The sequence below is a fragment of the Elgaria multicarinata genome, chromosome 9 (genome assembly GCF_023053635.1).
Source record: "Elgaria multicarinata webbii isolate HBS135686 ecotype San Diego chromosome 9, rElgMul1.1.pri, whole genome shotgun sequence".
Classification (NCBI taxonomy): Eukaryota; Metazoa; Chordata; class Lepidosauria; order Squamata; family Anguidae; genus Elgaria; species Elgaria multicarinata.
This window is the reverse complement of record NC_086179.1, coordinates 24,989,675-25,013,119: the sequence shown is the minus strand read 5'-3', so window position 1 is coordinate 25,013,119 and position 23,445 is coordinate 24,989,675. Positions and strand designations below refer to the sequence as shown.

General features: G+C 43.1%; 1 protein-coding gene across 2 annotated transcripts in view; it reads left to right on the top strand.

The window, feature by feature from the left end:
• Window positions 1–6,912: 6,912 nt before the first annotated feature.
• The window catches only part of DGKI (diacylglycerol kinase iota), a 216,838-nt gene continuing 200,305 nt past the window's right edge, over window positions 6,913–23,445 (top strand). The window contains exon 1 of one of the 2 annotated variants that reach the window (XM_063135050.1): window positions 6,913–7,253. In XM_063135050.1, the coding sequence (XP_062991120.1) occupies window positions 7,234–7,253 (20 nt within the window). In that variant the 5' untranslated portion in view covers window positions 6,913–7,233. Of the gene's footprint in view, window positions 7,254–21,090; window positions 21,288–23,445 lie in introns of those variants that run through there. The other variant, XM_063135049.1, reaches the window with a different exon arrangement.

Sequence of the window (23,445 nt, the reverse complement as noted above, 5' to 3'; positions counted from 1 at the left end):
CTCCTGCCCTACTGAAAATTTGGTCACGAGATCTAAAGATATATATATATATATATAATCAGAGAATTGTTATTTGTTCCAGATGAATTTATCCAGAACAAAAATGCATGGTCCCTCAGAGAAGGGAAGAGAGCTATGTGTTTTAAGGAGAATTGTTAACCATTCCTGAAAGAAAAGCAGTTATCCTTGAAGCCATGAATCTTCTGCAGAAGGGCTAAACAGGTTTCCCAGGGAATAACTGGCAAGAATATTTCCAGAAATCCCTTTTCGGTAAAAAGTGTGAGCTGACAGCCAGGCTCAATGATGATCCACTCCACTCCACAATGCAGCACTTAACGAATGACAGCAACGTACGAAATACAAAACATTAATCGGACAGCACATACTGTGTACATACAGCCCCCTTTGGAAGAGGGGGAAGAGGGGAAATATGGCCCCGTGATGGGGTGGCAAGATGTTCCAGGGAGGGAAAGAGCCCGGAAGCAATTGAGAACTTCTTCCTTTAATCACCAGGGCTGGCAGAGTGCTGATTGTGTGGGAAAGATTGACACGATTCATGTCACCCACACGGTCACATTATTCACACACATGCCCCAGCCGCAGTGTGGGATTGCACCATGGAGAAGAATCTCCTACGCTGCATGTGTGTGTGCGCGCGCGTGTGTGTGTGAAAGGGGACCTAGCGGTGGCTGAATTGAACGACACGCTGCAGTATGAATCGAAAACGCAGTTTTAGCAGTCTTTTCAGAACCTGGATTCAGATGAATCAAGAGTGGGAAGTGTCAGGTCAAAATGCAACGGGAGGAAAATAACTAGTGGGAGAAGCCACACTGAAACAAACACCTAGGTTACGCATTAGAATGCGCTAAGATGTAATATAATTGTGTTGGAGGTAACGAAGCAGAAAAGTGAAGATGTAAGAGAAGTCTGAGTCATTCAGAGGCTGATGGCATAATGAGGGGGCGGAACAGAAGAGCTGCTCTCTTGGGGCTCGTTTGCATATTACAAAATCAGCGGTAACTTCCCGTTGGCGGTTATAATAACCACGTTACATGCTAAAAACAGAAAGGGCTATTACTACGCGACTTAACAAACCTCCCATGAATCTTAGAAAGTACATGCGTGAGATCATTGTGACCAGTTGTTACCTTTACAACAGATAATACCCAAGTGTGGGTAACATGCAGAGGAAAGGCAGCTTCGGAAAAAGGAAAGAAAAAAGAAGAAGAAACACATCAAATGCACTTTTAGTATTGTATTCTGCTGCTAATTTTCAGTTGGTTTATATACTGAGTTGGTTTATTTCAGTCTTCTTCTGGGCTGTTTTATTTATTTTAATGTTCATGTTTTTAATGTACTGTACACTGCCTTTAGAACTTGGGTTATTGGGTGTTTTAAAGTTACACACACACACACACGTATTTATTTATTTATAACAACTGCTCTACATCTAAGATTCCGGAGCAGTGAACAATACAAGATAAAAAGATAAAAGAATAAAATGTCATAAAAATGTATACCAGTAAAAACTGCGGCTGGTCAACCAAGGAGGGCTTCCTGAAATAAAGATGCTTTCAAGAGGTGCCAAAAACAAGACAATGTTGGCACCTGCCTGATCTCCAGAGGGGGGAGAGTTCCATAGAAAGGGGGGGCCACCACACTGAAGGCTCTTCTTCTGGTGGACTCCTATTGGACCATAAGTCCATGTGGAAACCCAAGAAGCTTGTCTTCTGATGACCTCAGTGACAGGGCAGGTGCATCTACGTTGTTTACAGTAGTACCAAAACCTTAAACCTGGCTCTCTAGCGAATTGGCAGCCAGTGCAGTTCCCTCAGCAAAGGAGTTGCAAATGACATTAGGGCTGAAATCCAGTGGAGTCCTACGAAGGGAACAAGTCCCGTAGAAATCTCTGGGATCTACTTCTCAACAAAAACGGATAGGAACAGGCTATAAGAGACATTGTGGATAAGGCAAGAGCCAAAGCTGCAGAGAATAAGTACTTTTACATATTTCGTAACCCTACGCAGCATTGTAGCCTCTTGTACAATGCTCAGAACTCAGCTCCTTTTGGCCCTTAGGAGCTGATGTAGAGATCTAAGGTTGTTTTTTTCTTCTTCTGTAGGACATTTTTCTGTCTAAACATGCATAGGATTAGAGACTTAAATTGTACATGTACTGTTGTTTAGTCTAGCCACTTTCACACCACAGAGAAAGAGGGCTTAAGGATTTAGGACAAAGATTTGCTTAATATTTACATATGCTAATTTATATGTACAGATGAAAATTTTGAAATAATGACTGTAATTTAAATAGAAATACCGTAAGGCCATACCTAGACGGGGCGATATCCTGGGGATCACCCCGGGATCGTCCCTGTGCATCCACATGATGCACAGGGGATCCCTGGAGCAGGGAGGGATGATCCCTCCCTTTCCCCAGGATATCACCCTACCCTTTAGTCACGTTTTTTCCATGGTCCCAGGATGATCCGGAGACCGCGGAAAGTGTGGCCCACCATTATCATCCTAGTCTTTTAGCTCTGCTGTTTTCAATCTTTAATTTAAATCTCTGCATTGCTGCTAGATTTTATTCTGGTTGTACTTTTATATTGTGGTTTTTATATTTTTATGCTGTACCTTGTGGTTTTAATTTTTGTGAAGTGCCCAGAGAGGTTTGGCTATTGCGCAGTATAGAAATGGAATGAAATAAATAAATAGGTAATGGGCAACTTGGAGGCATTCTTTCCTTCTCATGTTTCTTTATTTTTAAACCAGACTTCAACTGGGCTGCTCCTCAAACAGAGGACTGTCCTCTGATAATCCTTCAAATATAGCCTGTCCTCTGTAAAAGTAGGACACATGTCCATGTTGTTCTTGCTTCCCTCCTTCTCATTAAATAGTTCTTAGGGATTTTTTTTCTGTTCTGTTAAGCCCCACAGCCCTTATCTCCTTTCAGGAAATGTAGGGGCTGGTGAGCTGGAGGGCACTGCACAGAGGACATGACATTTCCTTCTATCATCCACGCCACTACACTTTGAACCCAGGTCTGAACCCAGGTCCCATAGTTACCCTCCACAACAAAGGGTTTGTTGTGGGTAAAAGTGGGTTGCAGGTTTGGACACTACCTGGGACTCAGAGTGTTTTTTGTTTTTGTTTTTTTGACTGCGCAAATGTCAGACTTTCTTAGCTGAGCTCTACTTGAAGCTAGTTGAAGTTATTAAGAGTGCTGATGAGACCTGGGTGCTGGAGATTTGGCTGCGATGTGTATGCACGTTAAATTCAAGACCATGCCTTGGACTGAAACCTGGCCTGTTCAAATGAGGCCTTGGCTGGGGGATAATGTGCAACGCTAGTAAGTAACGCGTGACAAAGACATGGCTCTTCCTCTGCTCTGGTCACTGATTATTTCTTTATTAAATTTATATCTTACTATTCTGTTAAAAATGGCGACAATGGGAATGAATGGGCAGTTGGCTGTTACAGATGTTTGGAATATAGTGGCAGGCAAAAGCTAAACAAATGAAGTGTTTTTAGTCACTACCCCTCCACTTCATGCAGGTATTAAAAGGCTTTGGCCTAACAACTGGGGAAGGACAGGAAGTGTTGCTTAGCTAGGGTGACCATATGAAAAAGAGGACAAGGCTCTTGTATCTTTAACAGTTGCATAGAAAAGGGAATTTCAGCAGGTGTCATTTGTATATATGGAGAACCTGATGAAATTCCCTCTTCATCACACCAGTTAAAGGTTCAGGAGTGACCAGATTTAAAAGAGGGCAGGGCACCTGCAGCTTTAACTGTTGTGATGAAGAGGGAATTTCACCAGGTTCCCCATATATACAAATGACACCTGCTGAAATTCCCTTTTCAATACAACTGTTAAAGATACAAGAGCCCTGTCCTCTTTTTCATATGGTCACCCTAGCTTAGCAACCAGCAGAAGTGCTTCCATGTAAGTGGGAAATTGAGCCATTTGCAGACCCTCATGCCTCCACCCCCACAATTTTGATATGGTGCCAAGGTGAAACCACTGGATGTTATTTTGATCGTATTTAGCTACAAACTACAAGATTGAATTTGTAGGGGTGGGAGCGCAAGGGGAAAACAGCAGCAGAAGTAAACATCCACCCTAAAGATAAACCCATGATTTATTTACTTATGTATTTATTTATTTGCGGTGCTTCAGAATGGAATATGCATTATATCAAAGGATTTCAAGGGTGTTTGGGGGATAAAATGATCCCTACTTCATAAAAATTGAACAGCTTCAGTGCAGAGCACCAGGATACTTGGAAGATTTCTTGGCTGAAGTGATTTAAGGCAGAGATTTCAAATGTTCTGATGAAAAGAAAAAGAATCAGATAATGAAGAAAGTGGGGCGGGGCAATGGAGGGGCAGAGTGAGTTTTCTATTTGAACCAGTGCCTACATCTTTAATGGCATACAAACTTTCATGTGTGAAACAAGCAGAGTGAAACAGAAAGTAGTGTCAGATGAGAGCCAGGCTGCATCTGTGGGTGGTTGTACCCAAATCCAGATCTCAGCTGAGTGTACTTCAAGGACTCCCCGTGGCCAGTTGCTGAAGCCCAAAGTGGAGCAGGCAAAAGGTACTGGTCTTTTGAGCAGGCTTCTAATATTTATATTAAGCCTGGCTGATCTGAAGACTCCATACTGCCTGCCAATTGCAGAGGCTGATGTTGTACACTCTTTATGTGCTTTTGTGCCTAAAGAAGGTTCTGAGGCCTGAACACACACAGTGGGCCTGTTCAGAAGACACTTTAAACCCTGCTGATTAATGCTTTTGGTTAAGCAGCAGGGTTTAGGCTGTCTTGTGTGATGGGATAGCGATGGAAGGGAAACATATCAAAACCAGGTGCAAGTTAAAGGTTCATTTGGCCTTAGAATTTTAAAGCTGTCCTTTTACCACAGAGCTAATCTACAGTTTCAGATACATCAGACAGTCTTGATTGCCTACAGTGGGGTCATGGGGAAAGGGATGTTGCCTAGCTGCTTGTGTATAAAGAAGACTAGAATGTTCAGTATGTTTTGTAGTAGTGGTGGTGGTTTCATTCTGTTAGAAGCCTGCCCTGATATGATCTGCTGTTTTAAACTTCTGGCTGTTTAGCCAGGAGATCGTTTATGACACAGTAACATTTGCCAAGCACTTCACTTTCCGGTTTCAGTCTGCTTTATTCAGTCACTTCTGCTGAAAAGCTACCTCATAGAGCAGTGGTTCCCAATTGGTGGTCCGCAGATCCCCACCCAGGGGGTCCGTGGCACCATTCACATATTCACCATTTCTGGAGTCCACTGACAACGAATTCCTACCAGAAGTAAAATATAACATCACTGAGCACCTACGATTAGCTTCAGAGATTACTTCCCTGCACCTAATCCTGAAAACTCATGGATAAGGAATCCTTTTGAATATGGTGATGTACAACTAACAACTCTGTCTGCGGAAGAGCAAGATGCACTTGTTGACATGACTTGTGATGGTTCATTGAAATCATTTTTCAAAGAATATAGACTGGACCAATTCTGGGTGAAGGTTTTTCCTGATTATAAGAAGTTAGGTGAAAAAGCTTTGAAACATCTAGTTCCCTTTTGTTCCACATATCTTTGTGAACAAACATTTTCGACATTTTGTTATATGAAGAACAAGCATAGAAATCGGCTCGATGTTGATCCAGATTTGAAAATAAAAGTAGGAAATATTGAACCGGATGTGGAAGGGATTGTTCGGGACAAAAAGAGGCATGATTTCTCCCATCACATTTAGGTTTAGTAGCTGCTAAACATGTCATAATTTGTTCAATTGTAAACTAGATGTCAGGAAAATTAAATTTGTCTTTATATTCCTAACTAAATCATTGTCATTTTTGCGTGATAATATCACAAATATCACAAATTTTATGTTCTGTTTTTTAGTATACCTAAAATCCTTTGCTTATTAGGGGCTACCCCTTATTTTCTCCACAAAATTGCTTCGCACAGGTAACTACCATAGAGATAACAAATTTCTCAAAAGTAGGGGGTCCAAGGCTTGGCATTTGAAAAACAAGGGGTCTGCAGTACTTAGCTAATTGTGAACCACTGTCATAGAGTTTATGTGCTGAGGACTCAGAGGACTCTTCAGCAACTGAGGGGAATATTGGTGTACAATATTTAGGCTTGTGGACATCTGTTGAAGGAGAGTGTTTGCACACCACTGAACCATTGGTGTAGATAGTGCTTTGTTTGCACCTTGCTGATGGGTGGAGATAACCAAAATGATGGGGGATGTATCATGTTGCATTATAAACTAATTGTGCTTTAGATAGGAAAAGGGAGGGGTCATTTACTATGCTTGCTCTTTGTCAGGCACATTTTTAACTCCTATCTTCAGCCCACCAAACACAATTTTGGAAGCCCCAAGAAAAGTAAAAGGCAATTTAGAACTTGCAACCCACTTGTCCACAGTAATGCATAAACACATTGCTTTTGAATATTCCGCTGACATTTTTAGCAAGACTTGATATTTATTTCCCTTGGTTTAGCTTTTCAGACTTCTTATTCTGAACCATGCTTCCTTGCACGCCTCTCCTCTTTTTCCAACACAATAGCTAATTTTACCTTTAACGATTTGGGACGATGCAAAGGCTGGAAACAGCGCTCAGAGGCAACTGTGATATAAAGTGACTGACTGGCATGACATACTGAGAAAAACCCTGCACATCTTCTGCTGCTATGCTGTTTGGTTGCCAAACAGCCAACATTTCTGTTCCCACCTGACCCGTTGTTTCTTTCCACGTCGGCAAAACTCTTCCAGCACACAAATGGAGCACAGTTCATTGCCCTGCGCTGGCTGTTGAGAGATATAAGTCTTAAGAGATCAGAGATTGTTAGGGTGGGTGGGGAGGAGAGAGAGAGAGAGAGAGAGAGAGAGAGAGAGAGAGAGAGAGACCACTCTGTTCAGTTCCTGGGGGACGAAGAGAGTTGGAATAGAGGAATGCAAGAAGATTCAAAAAGGATGGCATTGATACCAGATCGTTTAGCAAGCAAAGCAGATAAAGATTAGGGTTCCTATGGCAACTGGCTCAGCCACAGTAGGGATTTGGGGAGAGAGGCAAATGAGAAGTGAGCTCGTCTGACAAAAACCCCAACATTAAAGGAAACAGACCTGACCTTTTCCTAGTTTCAGCATTGGCTTGTCTTCACTATCTACTGAAGGAGATGTTACAAAGTCCATCTTCAAGATGGAAAGCGATGCTCCCAGGTATTTCTGTTTGTTTGAGAGGAGGGTCAGTTGCTTTTTGGCATCTCTCTAAAACTCTTTATAAATGTATATTTATAAATGTATATGACCTCTATATAAATGTATTTATATAATAAAAAAAGTTTCACTCCACCTTTCCAAGGTAGCTTACATCAAAATATGAGATCAGAAGTGAAGAAATTAAAACATGTGATGGCGAGAGACCATAGGTCCGAGGGTAGAGCACATGCTTTGTATGCAGAGGTTCTCAGGTTCCATCCCTTACATCTCTAGTTAAGAGGACCAGGTAGAAGGTGATGTGAAAGGCCTCTGTATGAGACCCTGAAAAGCTGCTGTCAGTCAGAGTAAACACTACTGGGCTAGGTGGACAAATAGTCTGACCTGGTATAAGGCAATTTCCTACAATCGAGTGATGGGCACCCATTTGGATGGCTTTAAAAGAGGATTGGATAAATTCCTGGAGAAGAAGGCTATCAATGGCTACCTCCAAGTGTCAGAGGCAGTAAGCCTATATACACCAGTTGCTGGGGAACATGGCTTGTGTGTGTGTGTGATGTTGCGGGTCCGTGGTTGACAGCCGATTGGCCATTATGTGAACAGAGTGCTAGACTAGATGGAGCCTTGGTCTGATCCAGCATGCTTCTTCTGATGTTCTTAATCAAGAAAGAAAACTCAAGCAACGAGCATTAAAGCCAGCAACACAACTCAAGCAGGATAGGTGTGGGAAGATGTTTTGTTTACTTGGTGCCTAAAGGCGAACAGGGTAGCTGTCAATCACACTTCTTTGAGGAGGATGTCCCACAACAGGGTGCCACAGCTGAAAGGACTAGAGATGAAAAATTTCCAGAAATTTTGAGGCCATTGCTGGGGAGGGTCTTTCTTTCTTTCTTTCTTCTAGAAAAACAAAACAGATTTTTTTGGGGAAATGGAAAAATAAGCAGTGCTTATATAACTTACTTTGATCATAAAATTACCATTATAATATAAAACTTTTAAAAGTAAACTCAGTAATTTTTAAATTATTGCCTGAATAAACTATACTTTTAATGTACCAAACATGATAATGTTATGAACAAACCAAGATATAACATATGTTAGGTTCCTATTTAATGTCTGACCAGAGGGAACATCAGCAAATAGTCCCTGAAACATTTGAATCATCCTAGAAGCAGGAAGAAGTGGAAGTTGAGGAAGACTGCTGCACAGCATCTGCTCCTATTTGTACGTCGTTTAGGGAAATCCCTAAGCCTATTCCTGTTTGTGGGGTAGAGCTTAGAGAAATCCGATCCGAAGGAAAAGCTGTTGAGATTTTATGTAGCCAGGAAAGATTCAGCTTAGGAATGGTAAGCAGTCATGTTTAATTTAAGAAACTTAAAGCACCCTCAACCTATTATTTGAAGAGTGACATTTATTCAGTTTTGTAAATAATTTCTGTTAATGAGCATCTTTGTTCATTTTGAAAAGTTGTCTCTAGTGGTAGGGTCAGCTTCATACCTATGCCATAAGAACCCGGCTACTGAGTTTCTTTTAGGTAGAGAGGGTTTATTCTAGTTTCAGCTATTAAAAAGTTTATAGCTGAAGCAGCATTCCCAAATGGTAGGGTCTAATTGAAAACTGTGGCAGTGTGTTCTATAGACCCAAGCCTCGAAGTTCATTTTTAAAAAAGAAACATGGGCAGATAACCCACATGCTGATTCTTCGCATCTGGTGTCAGTAGCTGGATAATGTACAGTGGTTGCTGTCCCCACCCCCCACATGTGGGGGTTAGATTAGAACTCCATTAATCGAGTGCTACAGCATCTAACCAGAACAAGCCCAGAAATACAGGACTCAATAGAATAAAACCTCAACTGTCAAGAATGTACAATGGTGAGCATAAATGTCTATCCGCAAAATATACTTTAGATCAATAATTTTAATAGAGAATGAAGGAAGTAACTATGCTGGGAATCTTACAAAGAGGATAAAAAATATTTTCCCCCATGGCTTCATTATTTCCAGACATTTTACTTCTCTAGTCTTTCTATAAAAGTGATCTTATTACATAGTTTGAGAAATCCTTTTTGTGGGGAGTAAAGTCTGGATAATAATATGTAAACACTTTGTCTTAAACATTTCATAATCCAAAGCAGTTAATTTTTTCCCCAGTTTTGGGAAAACAGAAACAAAAGCAGATCTCAGAAAAAACACTCCCCAGGTTTTCCCGTCAAAATTTTTCCAGTTTCCCCCCTGAATGTTCACAGCTCTAGAAAAGGCTTTGTTTCCTGACTATCTTCCAATGATGGATGCAGCTGAAACAGGACTTCTGATGATAATTTTAACTAGTGGGCATATACATATGGGAGAAGGCAATCATCCTTCAGGTACCCTGGCCCTAGACCATTGAGTCCTGTGGGGACTCCCTCAATTTCCTTGCAGGCCAAGCTCCATCCTTTCATCCAATGCTCTGTCATTCTTATGTTTGGAAACCAGAAAATGGACAAATGGGCTAAAGCTATGAGCAAATGAGCCACAGCTCATACGACCCAACATTAGGGCCCCAGAACTTGTGCTAAGACCCTTAGCTGGAGCTGGCATCGTAGCATCCTTCATGCTGTGGGCTTGCTGTTTCCCGCCCAGTTGTTGCGGGCCACACACGGGCAAGTGTGCTGCTGTGCTATGGGCAGGGACAAGGAGGTGGTTGGGTCTCCTCACAGCCTATGGCATGTGGGCCATTTGGCATTATGTCTGGCATAAATGTGCAAGAGGTGAATCATAGATACGTAAGCCTCGTTTCTGCCCCTTTGTTGTCCTTTATTGTGACCAATAAATGGAAGAGGTGGACCTGCTTAGGTGTTAACTGTCGGTGAGCAACTTCTTCAGTGCTCTTGTTCTCCCTTCTTAGGCCATTTCTACACCAGCCCGAAAATGCGGGCTGGTCACGTCTGAGTCCCCGTGTGTCCAAATGATGCACAGGGCCTCCCAGAGGCAGGAGGGATGAGCGAGGGTTTCCGCAGGGATAAATAATCCCTGGGAAAATCTGATTCTTCCTGCGACCTCAGGATCGTCCTGAGACCGCGGGATGTGTGGCCGCCTGTTCTGGCTTCTTCCCTCCTCTTTTCTAATAGCAGGGAGCAGTAGAGGGAAGGAACTGGACTGGGAGGAATTGGGGGTGGGGGGAGCAGGGTCATTTTTTTGTAAAGTCACTTTTTGTTGGAGCGCACATTTGCTCAGCTGCTTAATTATTATTATTATTATTATTATTATTATTATTATTATTATTATTTTAAAAAATGGCAGGCACGACACCCTCCTCCCTCCCGGGATGTCGCACCTGCATGTGGACTAAGGGGAGGATCTCGTGATCAGGATCTCATGAGATCCTTCCCCTCCCTCCCTCTACACCGGGCTGGTGTAGAAATGGCCTTAGAGTTCTTTAGCTTTGAACTGGACCTGGACTGGGAAGCCATTCAGACTCAGCGTCCTTCAAAGAGAGGATTTATACATGAGGATAACATTGTGTTCATGCTAGCAGGCCAAATAGGAACTCTAATGCCTCCTAACCTTTTCTTCCCTGGGTTGATATTTCTTTTAGCAATAAGGTAAGCCTTGTTCTTTGAGGTTTTTACATGTTACAGTCATGCCAGTCATAAAATCCATGTGCATTCCTGTCAGAATTTTCCTCAGGCACCCCTACATCAGTTGAGCTGCCAGCACCCCTACGTCCTTTTACCACAGTCATTCCGTTTCTAAACATCATCGTTCAAGAACCTCAGCCCGCGCTTTTCACCAGTATGAACCACTTCATTTTCTAAGCTGATACTTAAACATAAAATTATAAACGCCTAACTACTTAGTCATTTTTTTTACTGTTCTGAGGGCAAGAGAAGGATGAAGGAGATTAAGTATAGTTTTATTTTTTGCTGAGATCAGCACAGCATGGAAAATAACCAGGTTTTTCATTCAGCCTTTCCGACGTGTATTGAGAGAGCTCTTGAGTAGCACCTTCTCTGGCCTCAGCTTTGAGGCAGTTGAGTGAGCAATTTCCTTAATTAGACGTTATTTGTTGTTCTTGCTTCCTTGCATCATTTGGCATAAATAAGTCAATGTAATCTCATGCATTTATATGTTTATGAAAAAGAATCCCTTGGATGGCGGGAGAACAGTTTTCTCCCTTTGGGATTGCACAGCCATTAGTGTGGCATTTCAAGGCGATAAGCACAATGCGGCATATTTCCCAGCATGCCTTTCATTTAACTGTGCATTGACGAAAAGGGTATGCCAAGAGAAATCGCTAATCTGGTATCCACAATGCTACTGATGGTTGGCATAGGCCTAGAGAGAGAGAGAGCGGCCATTTCTACACCAGCCCGAAAATCTGGGCTGGTCACGGCCAAGTCCCTGTGCATCCAAATAATGCACAGGGACTCCCAGGAGCAAGTGGGAGATGAGCATGGGTTTTCCCAGGGATAAATAATCCCTGGGAAAACCAGATTCTTCCCGCAGTCTCGGAATCGTCCCAAGACCGTGGGAGGTGTGGGCGCCCGTCCCGGCTTCTTCCCTCCTCCCCGGGGGTGGGGAGCAGGGTCGGTTTTTTTTTTTTTTAAAAAAAAAATTACCTTTCACTGGAGCGCAGGTGCATTCCAGCTCCTGTTCTTTTAAACAAAAAATGGCAGGCACAACGTCCCTTTCCACTTCTGGGACATCATGCAGCCATGTGGAGACAGGGCGACGATCCCAGAAGCAGATAAGTCTGGCTTAGCAGGTTGGCCACTGTGTGAACAGAGTGCTGGACTAGATGGACCCTTGGTCTGATCCAGCAGGGCTCTTCTTATGTTCTTATGAACCATTCTTAACCATGGTGGCTACATAACCATGGTTTAAACATGCTCACTAACCATTTGTTGCAAAAGGTTTTGCAGCCTAACCACTTATTATTATTCATTGCATTTATATCCCACCTTTCTTCCTCCAAGGAACCCAAGGTGGCGAACATAATCCTCCTCTTCCTCTCGATTTTATCCTCACAACAACAACCCTGTGAGGTGAGTTGGGCTGAGAGTTTGTGAATGGCCCAAAGTCACCCAGTGAGCTTTCATGGCTGAGTGGGGCCTAGAACCTGGGTTGTCCAACTCCCAGTCCAACACTCTAGCCACTACACCACACTGGCTCTCACTAGACCACATCGGCCATGGTTTACTGTGTTGTTTGAACAGACCCAATGATATAATGGTATCACCAATTATGATTGACGCAAACCTAGAAGGAGTGAGTTCCCAAATCAGTGAAAGGCTCTTTCCCTACTCACTAAAGTTTGGGATGCTCCCGAATCCATTGCTGCACTTCAACCACCAAAGAGTAGTGGTGGCAATAACTTCATGAGAAATAGTCAATCTGATTAGAAGATGGCATCTCCTTCTTTCAGATTTAGACAGGGCAACTATTATTCATTTCTTTGAAGCATTGGGTTGTATCCAGCCCAGTCTTCACCTAAGGGAATGCCCCCTTCTCCCCATGATGATGATGATGATAATAATAATAATAATTTTATTTATTTCTTACCCGCCTCTCCCTCTGGATTGAGGCGGGGAACAACGTCAAATACAAAACTCTATAAAGTACATAAAACTGATTAAAACATGTAAACCAATCGATTATTAAAATAACAGCCAGACATCTTAGAGTTTGACTGGGTAGGCCAGAAAAGCCTCACTTGAGAGCTGGGCGACCTTCAGGAAAGGTCTTAGATGCAGAGTGAAGGGCTGCAACAGGACAGAGGAACTGGGGAAATCTGGCAGAGGCAGCCTGTGCCTGCAACTCCACAGCAGGGAATGTTATCTCCTCCTTTCTGTTTCTCCATAGAGCTTTGGTGATCGCTAGTGCAAGGTTATGACCGTATTCAGATGATACGCTAAACCACAGTGGTTATACATTTTGAGCTAAACATTGTGGCTCAGCGTGTTGTGTGAGCCTTGACTTAGTGTGTCGTGTGCACCATTCGTAACCATGATGGCTACATAACCTTGGTTTAAACATGACACTAACCATTTGCTGCAAAAGGGTTAGTGGCTTAACAGTGGCTTAGCGTGTTGTCTGAACAGCCCCTATGTATTCTGCAGGAGCTCTCCTCCAGACTGGGGCCAGATTTATACCAAGCAGGATATAACACTTTGAAAGCGGTTTAAAAATGGTAGATGGGATGTGTCATAGGTTGCAATGGTTGTCAATACCATTATAAACCATTATAAAGTAGTAGTGTAGATCCTGCCCAGAGCATCTTCGTACTTCCTTTAGCATTTCTGACATTTCTTTTGCCAAGCCTCCTGGGCCTTGCAACAGCTGTGTAATAGGCAGAAACCCTGGAGGTGAAACATTCCTAAGCATGGAGATGCAACGATGGGGAAAGATTTCCTTGCCAAATTTCCTCCCATCCTGCTGCTGTGAAGGGCACAAGAGCCTGCCAGATGAAAAGTTGGAAACTCCAGCTTCTTTCGCCCCCATCTGATTCATTTCACAGAAGCTCGTGTGCAGGAAAAGCGCTGAGTGCTAGTTCATGTCTAGGGATGACAGCTTTACCTTTTTCTTTTTCTTTTAATGGCAACCCTCACTCACAACTTCCCCTGTACCTTTATTAGCAGGTGATAATGCTGATCTCCATGCAGTGAAAAATGATTTTCTGCTTATCAGCAGCAGGTCAGACCAGGGTTTTCTGCACAGTGGACCACTTTATGAATCGTGTCTGGCATTTCGGTCTTGTGACACCTGTGAAATCTGATAAAAGCCGGACTTACTAAGGGTGCAAATGGGGGGGGGGTTCGCTCATTTTCTCACGAAAACCCCAAAGGATTTGGAGGGCAATCTGATGCCATCAGCCTTTGCCAACCGCAAGACACCTACTCCTGCTCTTTTAAATTTTGCCTTAAATCACCTTCCATAAGAGGATTAGCAAAGACAAAGAAGGTCGAGCATTTTATGCCTTATCTCTCTGTTCCACCACCCTGTAAGATGAACCTGCACAGCCTCATCTCTAATGGGCTTTACTGATCGCTTATTAGTATTGCTGTTGGTAAATAAACCCATTTGTTTTGCTCAGAAACAGCCCAGTATTGCTAGGATGTACAAAGCTGATATTTTTGTTTGGGGGAAAATTATTGTCTTGGTTCTTAAAGCATTAAATATTTAAAGCTTTCACTCTGGAATGTATTTGTTTCACTTGCAGAACACAAAATACATTTTAGTTCATTCTCTCTTTCTATTCCCTGCTTGCATCTGGAATTTCCGGTATTTAGAGTTGTGAATTCTTGTCTTCCACATTGGATTTGGCCTGTCTTGGAGTGTCTCTACATTAAGGGAAATTTTGTTGTTTACCTGGGGCTTTTCTGCTTCCCAGTTTTTGGTGCGATTCTTATGGGCTGAATTACAAGGAAGAAGAGGGGGTACAAGTGGTTTGAATTGAATACTTCACCTCTGTTCAGTTCCATTGAGTTCTATTAAGACAGTGCCATCTAGTGGTGGAAGATCTCCTTTTCTCAAAATACTAGAACCCGGGGTCATCCCATGAAACTTACTGGTGGGAGATCCAGGACAAATAAAAGGAAGTACTTCTTCACACAGCGCATAGTTAAATTATGGAACTCACTACCACAAGATGTAGTGATGGCCACCAATCTGGATGGCTTTAAAAGGGGGTTGGATAAATTCCTGGAGGCAAAGGCTATCAGTGGCTACTAGCCCTGATGGTTACGTGCTATCTCCAGTATTCAAGGCAATTAGTCTGTGTGCACCAGTTGCTGGGGAACATGGGTGGGAGGGTGCAGCACCATGTCCTGCTTGTTCATCCCTGGCTGATGGCTGGTTGGCCACTGTGTGAACAGAATGCTGGACTAGATAGACCATTGGTGTGATCCAATATGGCACTTCTTTTGTTCTTAAGATCCTGCTGTTTCCTGGCTATTAACACTTTAAAAGTGGTTCTTTTTATCTCGGGATTTCTGGAGGATTCAGCAGGAGATGTCCCGCTTGTTGAGGACATCATGAAATCGACCTGAAAACTTCCGTGAGTGGCCAATCACAAAATAAATCACTCATTTATTGCTGCCTTTGTCATAAGAGTTTTTCAAGATAGGACTGGCAACAGAAGCAGATATATGGAATTAAACGTCCGCCAAATTTAATCCCAAAGCAGTGTATGTTCAGCAGAGGATTCTGAGAGGATTCCCAAGGCACAGTGAGAATTTAATTTCAGTTAGGATTCATTGACTCACAGAATCAAGGAGCCAGAAGAGACCTCAAAGGCCATGTAGCTCAACCCCCTGGCAATGCAGGAAACCCGCTACTACAGCACACCTGAACTGTGTCTGTCCAGCTTCAGCTCCTCCTTCTCACCATCGGTTCTCTGTCAGAAGAAGAGGCAGGTGAGTGAGCAGATGCAATGGTGAAGAGGAGAAGGAGGTCCATGGGGCTCTTCCCCAGAGTTCCCTGCTCTGGTGGGGGCCCTTGTCAGGTGACGAACCATCCCTACCTTTTGTGCCAGCCCTAGGCAATCATATCACCTCTTAATTACATCATGTCTGTGCTAAATATACCCACTCCTGCAACCTTTCTACATAGGACTTGGTCTCCAGTTCCCTCACCAGTTTTGTTACTTTCCTCTAGAAAAGCTTCCAGTTTGGCAATATCCTTTAAAAAAACACGTGGCCACAAGGATCCATGCGTTCGTAAACTCAAGATTGGATTACTGCAATGCACTCTGTGTGGGGCTTCCTTTTAGACTGGTCTGGAAGCTGCAGTAGTGGAGAATTTGGCGGTTAGGTTGCCGAGTGAGGCCGTCTAGCACAAGCACCACACCATTGCTCAGAAAACTGCACTGGCTGCCAATATATTACCAGGCCAGGTTCAAGGTGATGTTATTAACGTATAAGTCCCTAAGAAGCTTGGGACCAGGCTACCTGAAGAGCACCTTCTCCAATATCATCCTGCCCATTCACTGAGATCAAAGCATCCTTGTTCAGCACAAGTGTATCTGATGGGAACCAGGGGAGGGACTCTTTTTGTTGTGGCAACCCCCCTTATAATTCTCTGACCCCTGCAATGTGGCAGATGATGGAGTTTTATACTTGATGTATCTTGTAGCTGTTGTAAATATTCTTTATAATTCTTAGTCTGATAATTTTATCTGTTTGGCTGTATTTTATGTATGGTGTTGCAAGGGCTTGTGGTAAATACAAATAAAATTTTCGATTCTATTCTTGTGTCCTTTAGAGGAAAGCAGCAACAGGCTGGTGCCTGAAAGCTGAACGTATATCAAGGAATCACAGCGCAGTAAAGAGACTTGAACCTCAGTTGTGCTGTCATAAAGCATTCTGCCATAAACCACTACTGCTGCTGAAAAATGCAGTAACATACAGCAGGGTGGAGCTTTTATATAAATGTATGGTACAACCACACTTGGAATATTGTGTGCAGTTCTGGTCACCTTATCTTAAAAACGATATTGTAGAGTGAGAAAATATGCAAAAAAGGACTGCTGTAAAAAAAAAAAAAAAGGGGGAAAAAGCGAACTTCAAGTTAGGCATAATTAGAGAATAAAACTGCCAATATTATATTGCCCTTATACAAATCTATGGTGCAACCACACTTAGAATACTGTGTACCGTTCTAGTCACCACACCTAAAAAAAGTTATTATAGAGTTAGAAAAACTGCAGAAAAGGGCAACTAAAATTCATCAAGGGGATGGAGCATCTCCTTTATGAGGGAAGGTTACAACAGCTGAGATTGTTTAGCTTGGAGAAAAAGGAGGCTCAGGGGAGACATGATAGAGGTGTTCAAAATTGTAAGTGGCATGGAGAATGCGGATAGGGAGACATTTTTCTCCCTCTCTCAAAATACTAGAACCCAGATCATGAAGCTGATTGGTGGAAGATTCAGTACAGGCAAAAGAAAGTAGTTATTACACAATTGATAGTCAAACCATGGGATTGGCCACCAACATGGATGTTTTTAAAAGGGTTTTTTTTTTGACAAATTCATGGAGAATAAAGCTATCAATAGCTACTGGCCCCTCACACTTGCTCTTTGACACATTTCTGGTGAAGTCTTCCCACACTCAAACCTTTCGGATGTACTAAAACAAGGAACCCCCAGAGTATTTTGAATTCCGCATTCTCTCTTTAAAAATGTAAAGCTTTTTAATGCACCTGGAAAACTAAGCTTAAAATTTAATAGAAGGGGATATTTTTAGGTTCATCTATAAAGAATGTAAACTCTTAACCTCCGATAGAATTGCCTGGTGGCATGTATACCTCACTCTCCACTGCATCTACGGTGGCTGTCAGGAAACAGCTTGCATTAGGACCCAAGGGAAAGCTGGAACAAGCTAGTCATGTTTTGTGTCTATTTATAGTAGGCGCGTGTCTACCCTCCTTGTCATGCTTTTCTTAGCATCGGCTGGACGGGCTCGGCTATCAATTATCCATGAAGCTAATGACAATACGAGCAAAGCTAAGGGAAGCAGGTGCTCCGAGGAGAGAGAAAGGGGAGTTTGGGGAGTGGGGGAAGAGGGAGGGAAATATGATCTAGAAGACAGGCAAAAATATTTCTACCGCATGACGGTCGCTATTATTGATTGCCAATCACAATTACTAATTTAAACAATTCCAGTGCAATGTCGCCGTGACTTTCCCCCGTTTCAATTTCCTGCCTTTGGCTTGAAATCTCTACCATTTATCTTGATTATGAAAAGCAATTGGGGGAGATCACCTTCCAGCTCTTTTTTCTCCTCCCGATCCAGAGCCAGCTTTAAATTCAGAACGCCTTCAGCAGCAATGATAAACCCACTGATCGGATGCCAGGTTTTTGCTTCAGTGTCTCTCTTCCCAGTTTAAATAGTTTGTGAGTAAAATCATGCGCAGGCTTTTGGGTGTAACTTCCAGGCTCATATATATTTAGAGGTCTTACGTATAGGGCCAGGTTCACTGCACAAGCAACCCAAAGAGTTTCTTGGGGTGCCAGTGGTTGGGGCTGCCTATGAGTCATACGCGATATCCAAGGAACTTTTGCAAACTGGGCCCAACCCTGAGAGTTCCACCACTGTATTGTATTTATTTATTACATTTGTATCTAACCCGGGGGCCTTAGGTCAGCATATGGATCCAGCGTCCCCCTTTTAATTCCCACAACAGCCTAATGAAGTAGTTTATTGGCTAAGAGATATTGGCTAAGAGATATTGGCTAAGAGATATTGACGAGACCAAGGGTGAGGGACATGTGGCCCTCCAGTTGTTGTTGGATGGCAAATCCCATAAGACCTTGGCAGCATAGCTAATGGTGAGGGTTGATGGAGTTGTAATGGAGGGTCACACTTTCTTCATTCCTGGTCCACCGGTGAGCTTCATGCATGAAGACTTGAAATCAGGTTTCTTGCTCCAAGACCAACACTATCCACTGCAGTTCACTTCAGGATTGGACAATGCTTTCCACCAAGTCTTTAGATGGGCCAACTTAAAAGTACCCTCATGTGATGACTTTGGGGTCAGGAAGGCATGTATCTGGAGTCTCCAGGCTTCACACACTGCAAGAGGGCAGATTCTTTTAACTCTGTTAAACACGGAGGAGCAAACCTCCAATTTTGGTTCTGCACAGTTTCTTGATTTTCCCAACCTTATGTTCGTTTAGGCCCAATTCTGCGTCACTGAACATTTTTTTTAAAGTCTGCATGAAAATTTGTATGTATTTTCATGTGCGGTTCCTCAGATATTATGTACTTTTGTCTGTACTCATCCCCACTGTATGCATTTTTTGTGTGCACACTTTCTGCAGAATTAGACATGCTTTGCAACTGTTTCCCCTATTAAAATGCATTTCTGTGAATAATTTTCACTCCTGTGTGCATTTTTTTGTGCACACTTTGCCCCAGCGTATGGAACCTTATGCACACTTTCTCCTAATGTGTGTATATTTGTTTGCATTGGTTTGAGTGGATAACCAGATCCCAACATTCAGAAAAGTGTGAATTTCAGCACTTAATTGCGTTCCAGTTCACAGGAGGTAAATACGCAGATAACTTTGGATGGAACAAATTTCTCACGTAACCATATCATTAAGGCAGAAGACATAACGTCAGGAAAGTCATTTATAATAAAGACAGGTAGTCTAGTTAGTACTATAAGGATCCTCTTAGCTGCTGAGATGCCTGCATACGCAGCCTTTTCCAGAAACAAAACATTTATTAGACAAGGGTGATGCTGACAAAAATAAAAAATACAAACGCCACGTGTTTTGTATTCTCTTATCAGTAAGGAGGACTCAGGGCCTTGCTAGACGAGGCCTTAGCGTGCTTTGAGACCCGGTTTCCCTGCTGTGTGTCCAGATGATGCACAGGGGAATCCGGGCCCGGGCCGCACTGAAGCCTCCTCTAACGTGCCATAAGTGAAGTCGCTTATGGTGCGCCTTTTCCGCAGCCCCGGCCTGAGGCCGGGGCTGCGGAATGTCTAGCAAGGGCCGTGGCTTTTTGCGGCTACTTGCTCTCGCAAGTAGCCGCAAAAAGCCACGGACTGGGCACAGTGCTCAGCGCTGTGCCCATTGGACCAGGGGGATCCCGGGGGGGAGAGGGAGGACGGGCGACATGGGACACACGGAGGGAGAGGGAGGACGGGTGACACGGGACACATGGAGGGAGAGGGAGGGAGGGGAAAGAGTGGGCAGGAGGCATGGGAAGGGATAAGGACCGGATGGGGGGGTTTAAGTAAAAAAACCGGCTTACCTTCTCCGGAGTCTTCGGGCCGCACGTGGCCCCTTTAACAACCAAAAAAAATGGCCGACGCTGCAGGGCTTCCGCAGTCCCTGTGCGTCAGCCATCTAGGAGGTGGGGCGGCGCACGCTAATGTTAGCGCGCCGTCGCCTCGCCTCCCTGCCAGCTTATCCGGCAGGGTCTAGCAAGGCCCTCAGACACAAGTTTCTTCACTTTAAAGAACTTCACATCATTTCTGACCTATTAGTCACGTTTTTCCTTCAACCCACGTCCTCCTTCTGTCCTGTCCTTGCGTTCTTCACCCCCTCTACCGGGACCCTCTAGGGACAAAATTTCTCATGACTCACACCAGGGAACTGCCTATAACTATTAGAATATATCAGTGTGTACGAAAGCTGCCAGACCTCAAGTTCTCAATAACAGGAGTTTGGGGCCAGTGAAGAAACATACTTACTGTAACTTAATATTTTCATTGGCTGTATTATTATTTTCAATGTTTATCTTAGTGGTTTTCTGATGAGCCTAGCAAAACATTTCAGTGTGTAAAAGTGTGTTTGCATATCCCTCATTTTATGAGTCCTTCTGCGCCTATTGTCACATTTACGTAAGCAATGTTGTATTTGGTATTTTTTTTTATTACTTTATTGCCTTTGCTTTATGCTGCAAATTGTTTTAATGGAATGCATTGGCATTGAATATGATAAAGTGGGATACACATTTTAAAATAATTAGTACAATTAAAAGGATTTTTCTTTGAGGTTGGGGGAGGATTTTACGGGGGATGGGATGTGGAAGAGGGAATGAAAAATATCTACGGGCAAGATTTTCTTTCGACAGCAGCTCAGGTTCCATCACCACCATCTGCTACTTTAATCCACTTTCCAAGTGAAGGATTGTGACTGACATACATATACATGAAACACTCACTGGTTGGACATGCATCATTTAAAAAGACTCCTTCCTCCTCTGTGCCATCACCTTGCATGCTATTTCTTCCTTAGGCTGGCCTCAGAATCTCCCTTGGATGACTCGTGAGAACGTTGTGACCACCAGACGTACATCATCCTTGCTGGCTCTGTTTGAGCAGTTAATCTTGGGGTGAAGTGGGCAAAGTGGAGAGGAATTCCACAGGGCCCCATGTCCCCAGCTTCACTTTCGTAGGCAGAGTGTTTTGTGTTTTGTTTTTTGGTGAGGGTGGGATCCTGGCTTGCAAAATATGAATATAGGGTGCTTGAATTTTTTTCACAAAAATGGAGAGAAGCAAAAGGACAGCACATTTGCAACATCAAGCTCTTTGGATGACTGGTAAGTGTTTGTGTGTTTTGTAGGTTCTTCTCCTTGCAACTCAGTTTAATGGTTTATATGGTTGCCAAAACCATTCAAAAATAAAGGACACGTTGGATGACCCAAGAAAGGGATATTTATTATGTTTTAAGAAGGAGTTGAGTTCTGTGGGGCTGATATGCTTGGGAATAAGGGCCTATGCTTTATAATAGAGGGAATTATTTTGAAAACAAAAGACAGCCAATGGCACTGGTTAAAAATCCATCCAGTATAAACGGTAGCCCGTCCACTGTGTCCATGACTCGCTGAACTTTGCAACTAAGGCCATAGCTAGACTTAAGGTTTATCCCTGGATCATCCAGGGGTCAAACCTGTTCATCTAGGTGACACACAGGGGAATCCAGTGCTCAGGCAGGGGCGAACTAAGAATCTAGTGCCTAAATTTGCTTTCCCCCTCCAGCCTCCTAATCCCCTTTCCTTTTGTGTCACATTTTTTAGACTGTGAGACTGTGGGCAGGGACTGCCTTAGGAATTTTTTTGTAAGCTGACTTGAGAGTCTTTTTGGCTAAAGAGCAGGGAGACATGATAGAGGTGTGCAAAATTCTGCTTGGTGTGAATTTTCATAAGTTCCATAAAACTAGAACCTGGGTTCATCCCATGAAGCTGATTGGTGGGAGATTCAGGACAAAAAAAAAAAAAAAAAAAAAAGGAAGTCCTTCTTCCCGCAGCACATAGTTAAACTATGGAATTCACTACCACAAGATGTAGTGATGGCCACCAATTTGGATGGCTTTAAAAAGGGGTTGGATAAATTCCTGGAGCAGAAGGCTATCAATGGCTACTAGCCCTGATGGTTATGTGCTACCTCCAGTATCTGAGGTAGTATGCCTATATACACCAGTTGCTGGGGTACATGGGTGGGAGGGTGCTGTGGCACCATGTCCTCCTTTGTTGGTCCCTGGTCGACAGCTGGTTGGCCACTGTGTGAACAGAGTGCTGAACTAGATGGACCCTCGATGTGATCCTGCATAGCACTTCTTATGTTCTTATAAAAGTGCTATAATGAATGAATGAATGAATGAATAATAAACTTGAGCTACAGCAATTAACACCTGCCAACCAGGTAGGGCATCACAGTTCCTGAAATCTGAGCTATTTAAATTTCAGAAGGTGGCCGGATTAAGGATCAGCTTTAGAAAATGGGAAGTAACATTTTATACCGGATATCCGAAGGAACAGTCGTAAGTGGCAAAATATTTAGAGATAACAGTCAGCTACTCTAAATGTCAGTACCTAGGTGTAATAATTACTAAGAATTTGAATCAGTTATACAATGCAAACTCTAGCAGGGTCTGGAAATGGATTTCTTCAGACGTACGTAGGTGGAGACAGATGACCCTATCTATTATGGATAGCAGCTGTAAAACCGATGGCCTTTCCCCTATTATTGTATTATTTGGGTTAGAAGATCTGCATTTCTTGCCCCATGTGTGTGTGTGTGTGTGTGTGTGTGTGTGTGTGTGTGTGTGTGTGTCTCACCTTCATTGCCCCTTTGGTTCCACCCAGTTTTTCTGAAAGATGCAGATATATGTGGTTTCAAAGTATGGAGGGACATTTGGCTGCATAAATTGAAAGATTTTTATCGAGATAGGGTTCCATTTTCATTATCAGAAACTAAACAACAAGTAGCTAACCCTGATACTATATGATTCTTGGGGTATCGACTGCATTCTTTCCTCTCCAACAAGGATGTAAGGGACCAGGCTGTTTGGTGCCTAACTAGTTTTGAGAAACTAATGGATAACAATATGGGCTGTGTTAAAGGGATGGGGATCCACCATATATAAGATACTTTTGCTCTCTGACAAAAGAGTAAGAGCAATGGTCTTAAGTGTTGGTGGGAGGCGAATTGATGACACAGTTTGGACTAACGTGTGGGGGAGACCACCATATAAATCTATATCAGCTAATACTAGAGAAATGTTTTTGAAGTTATTGCATGGTTGGTATCTGACTGCTAGAAAATTGGCAAACATTAAATCTGGTTCCTTCCCCATGTGCTGGAGGGGATGCCAAGTGGTTGGCACATACCAGCACATATGGTGGGAATGTGCTGAGACCCCAAAATTCTGGACTGTAGTGTTTTCTGAGATTACCCAGATTGTAAAAGTTGAAGTAC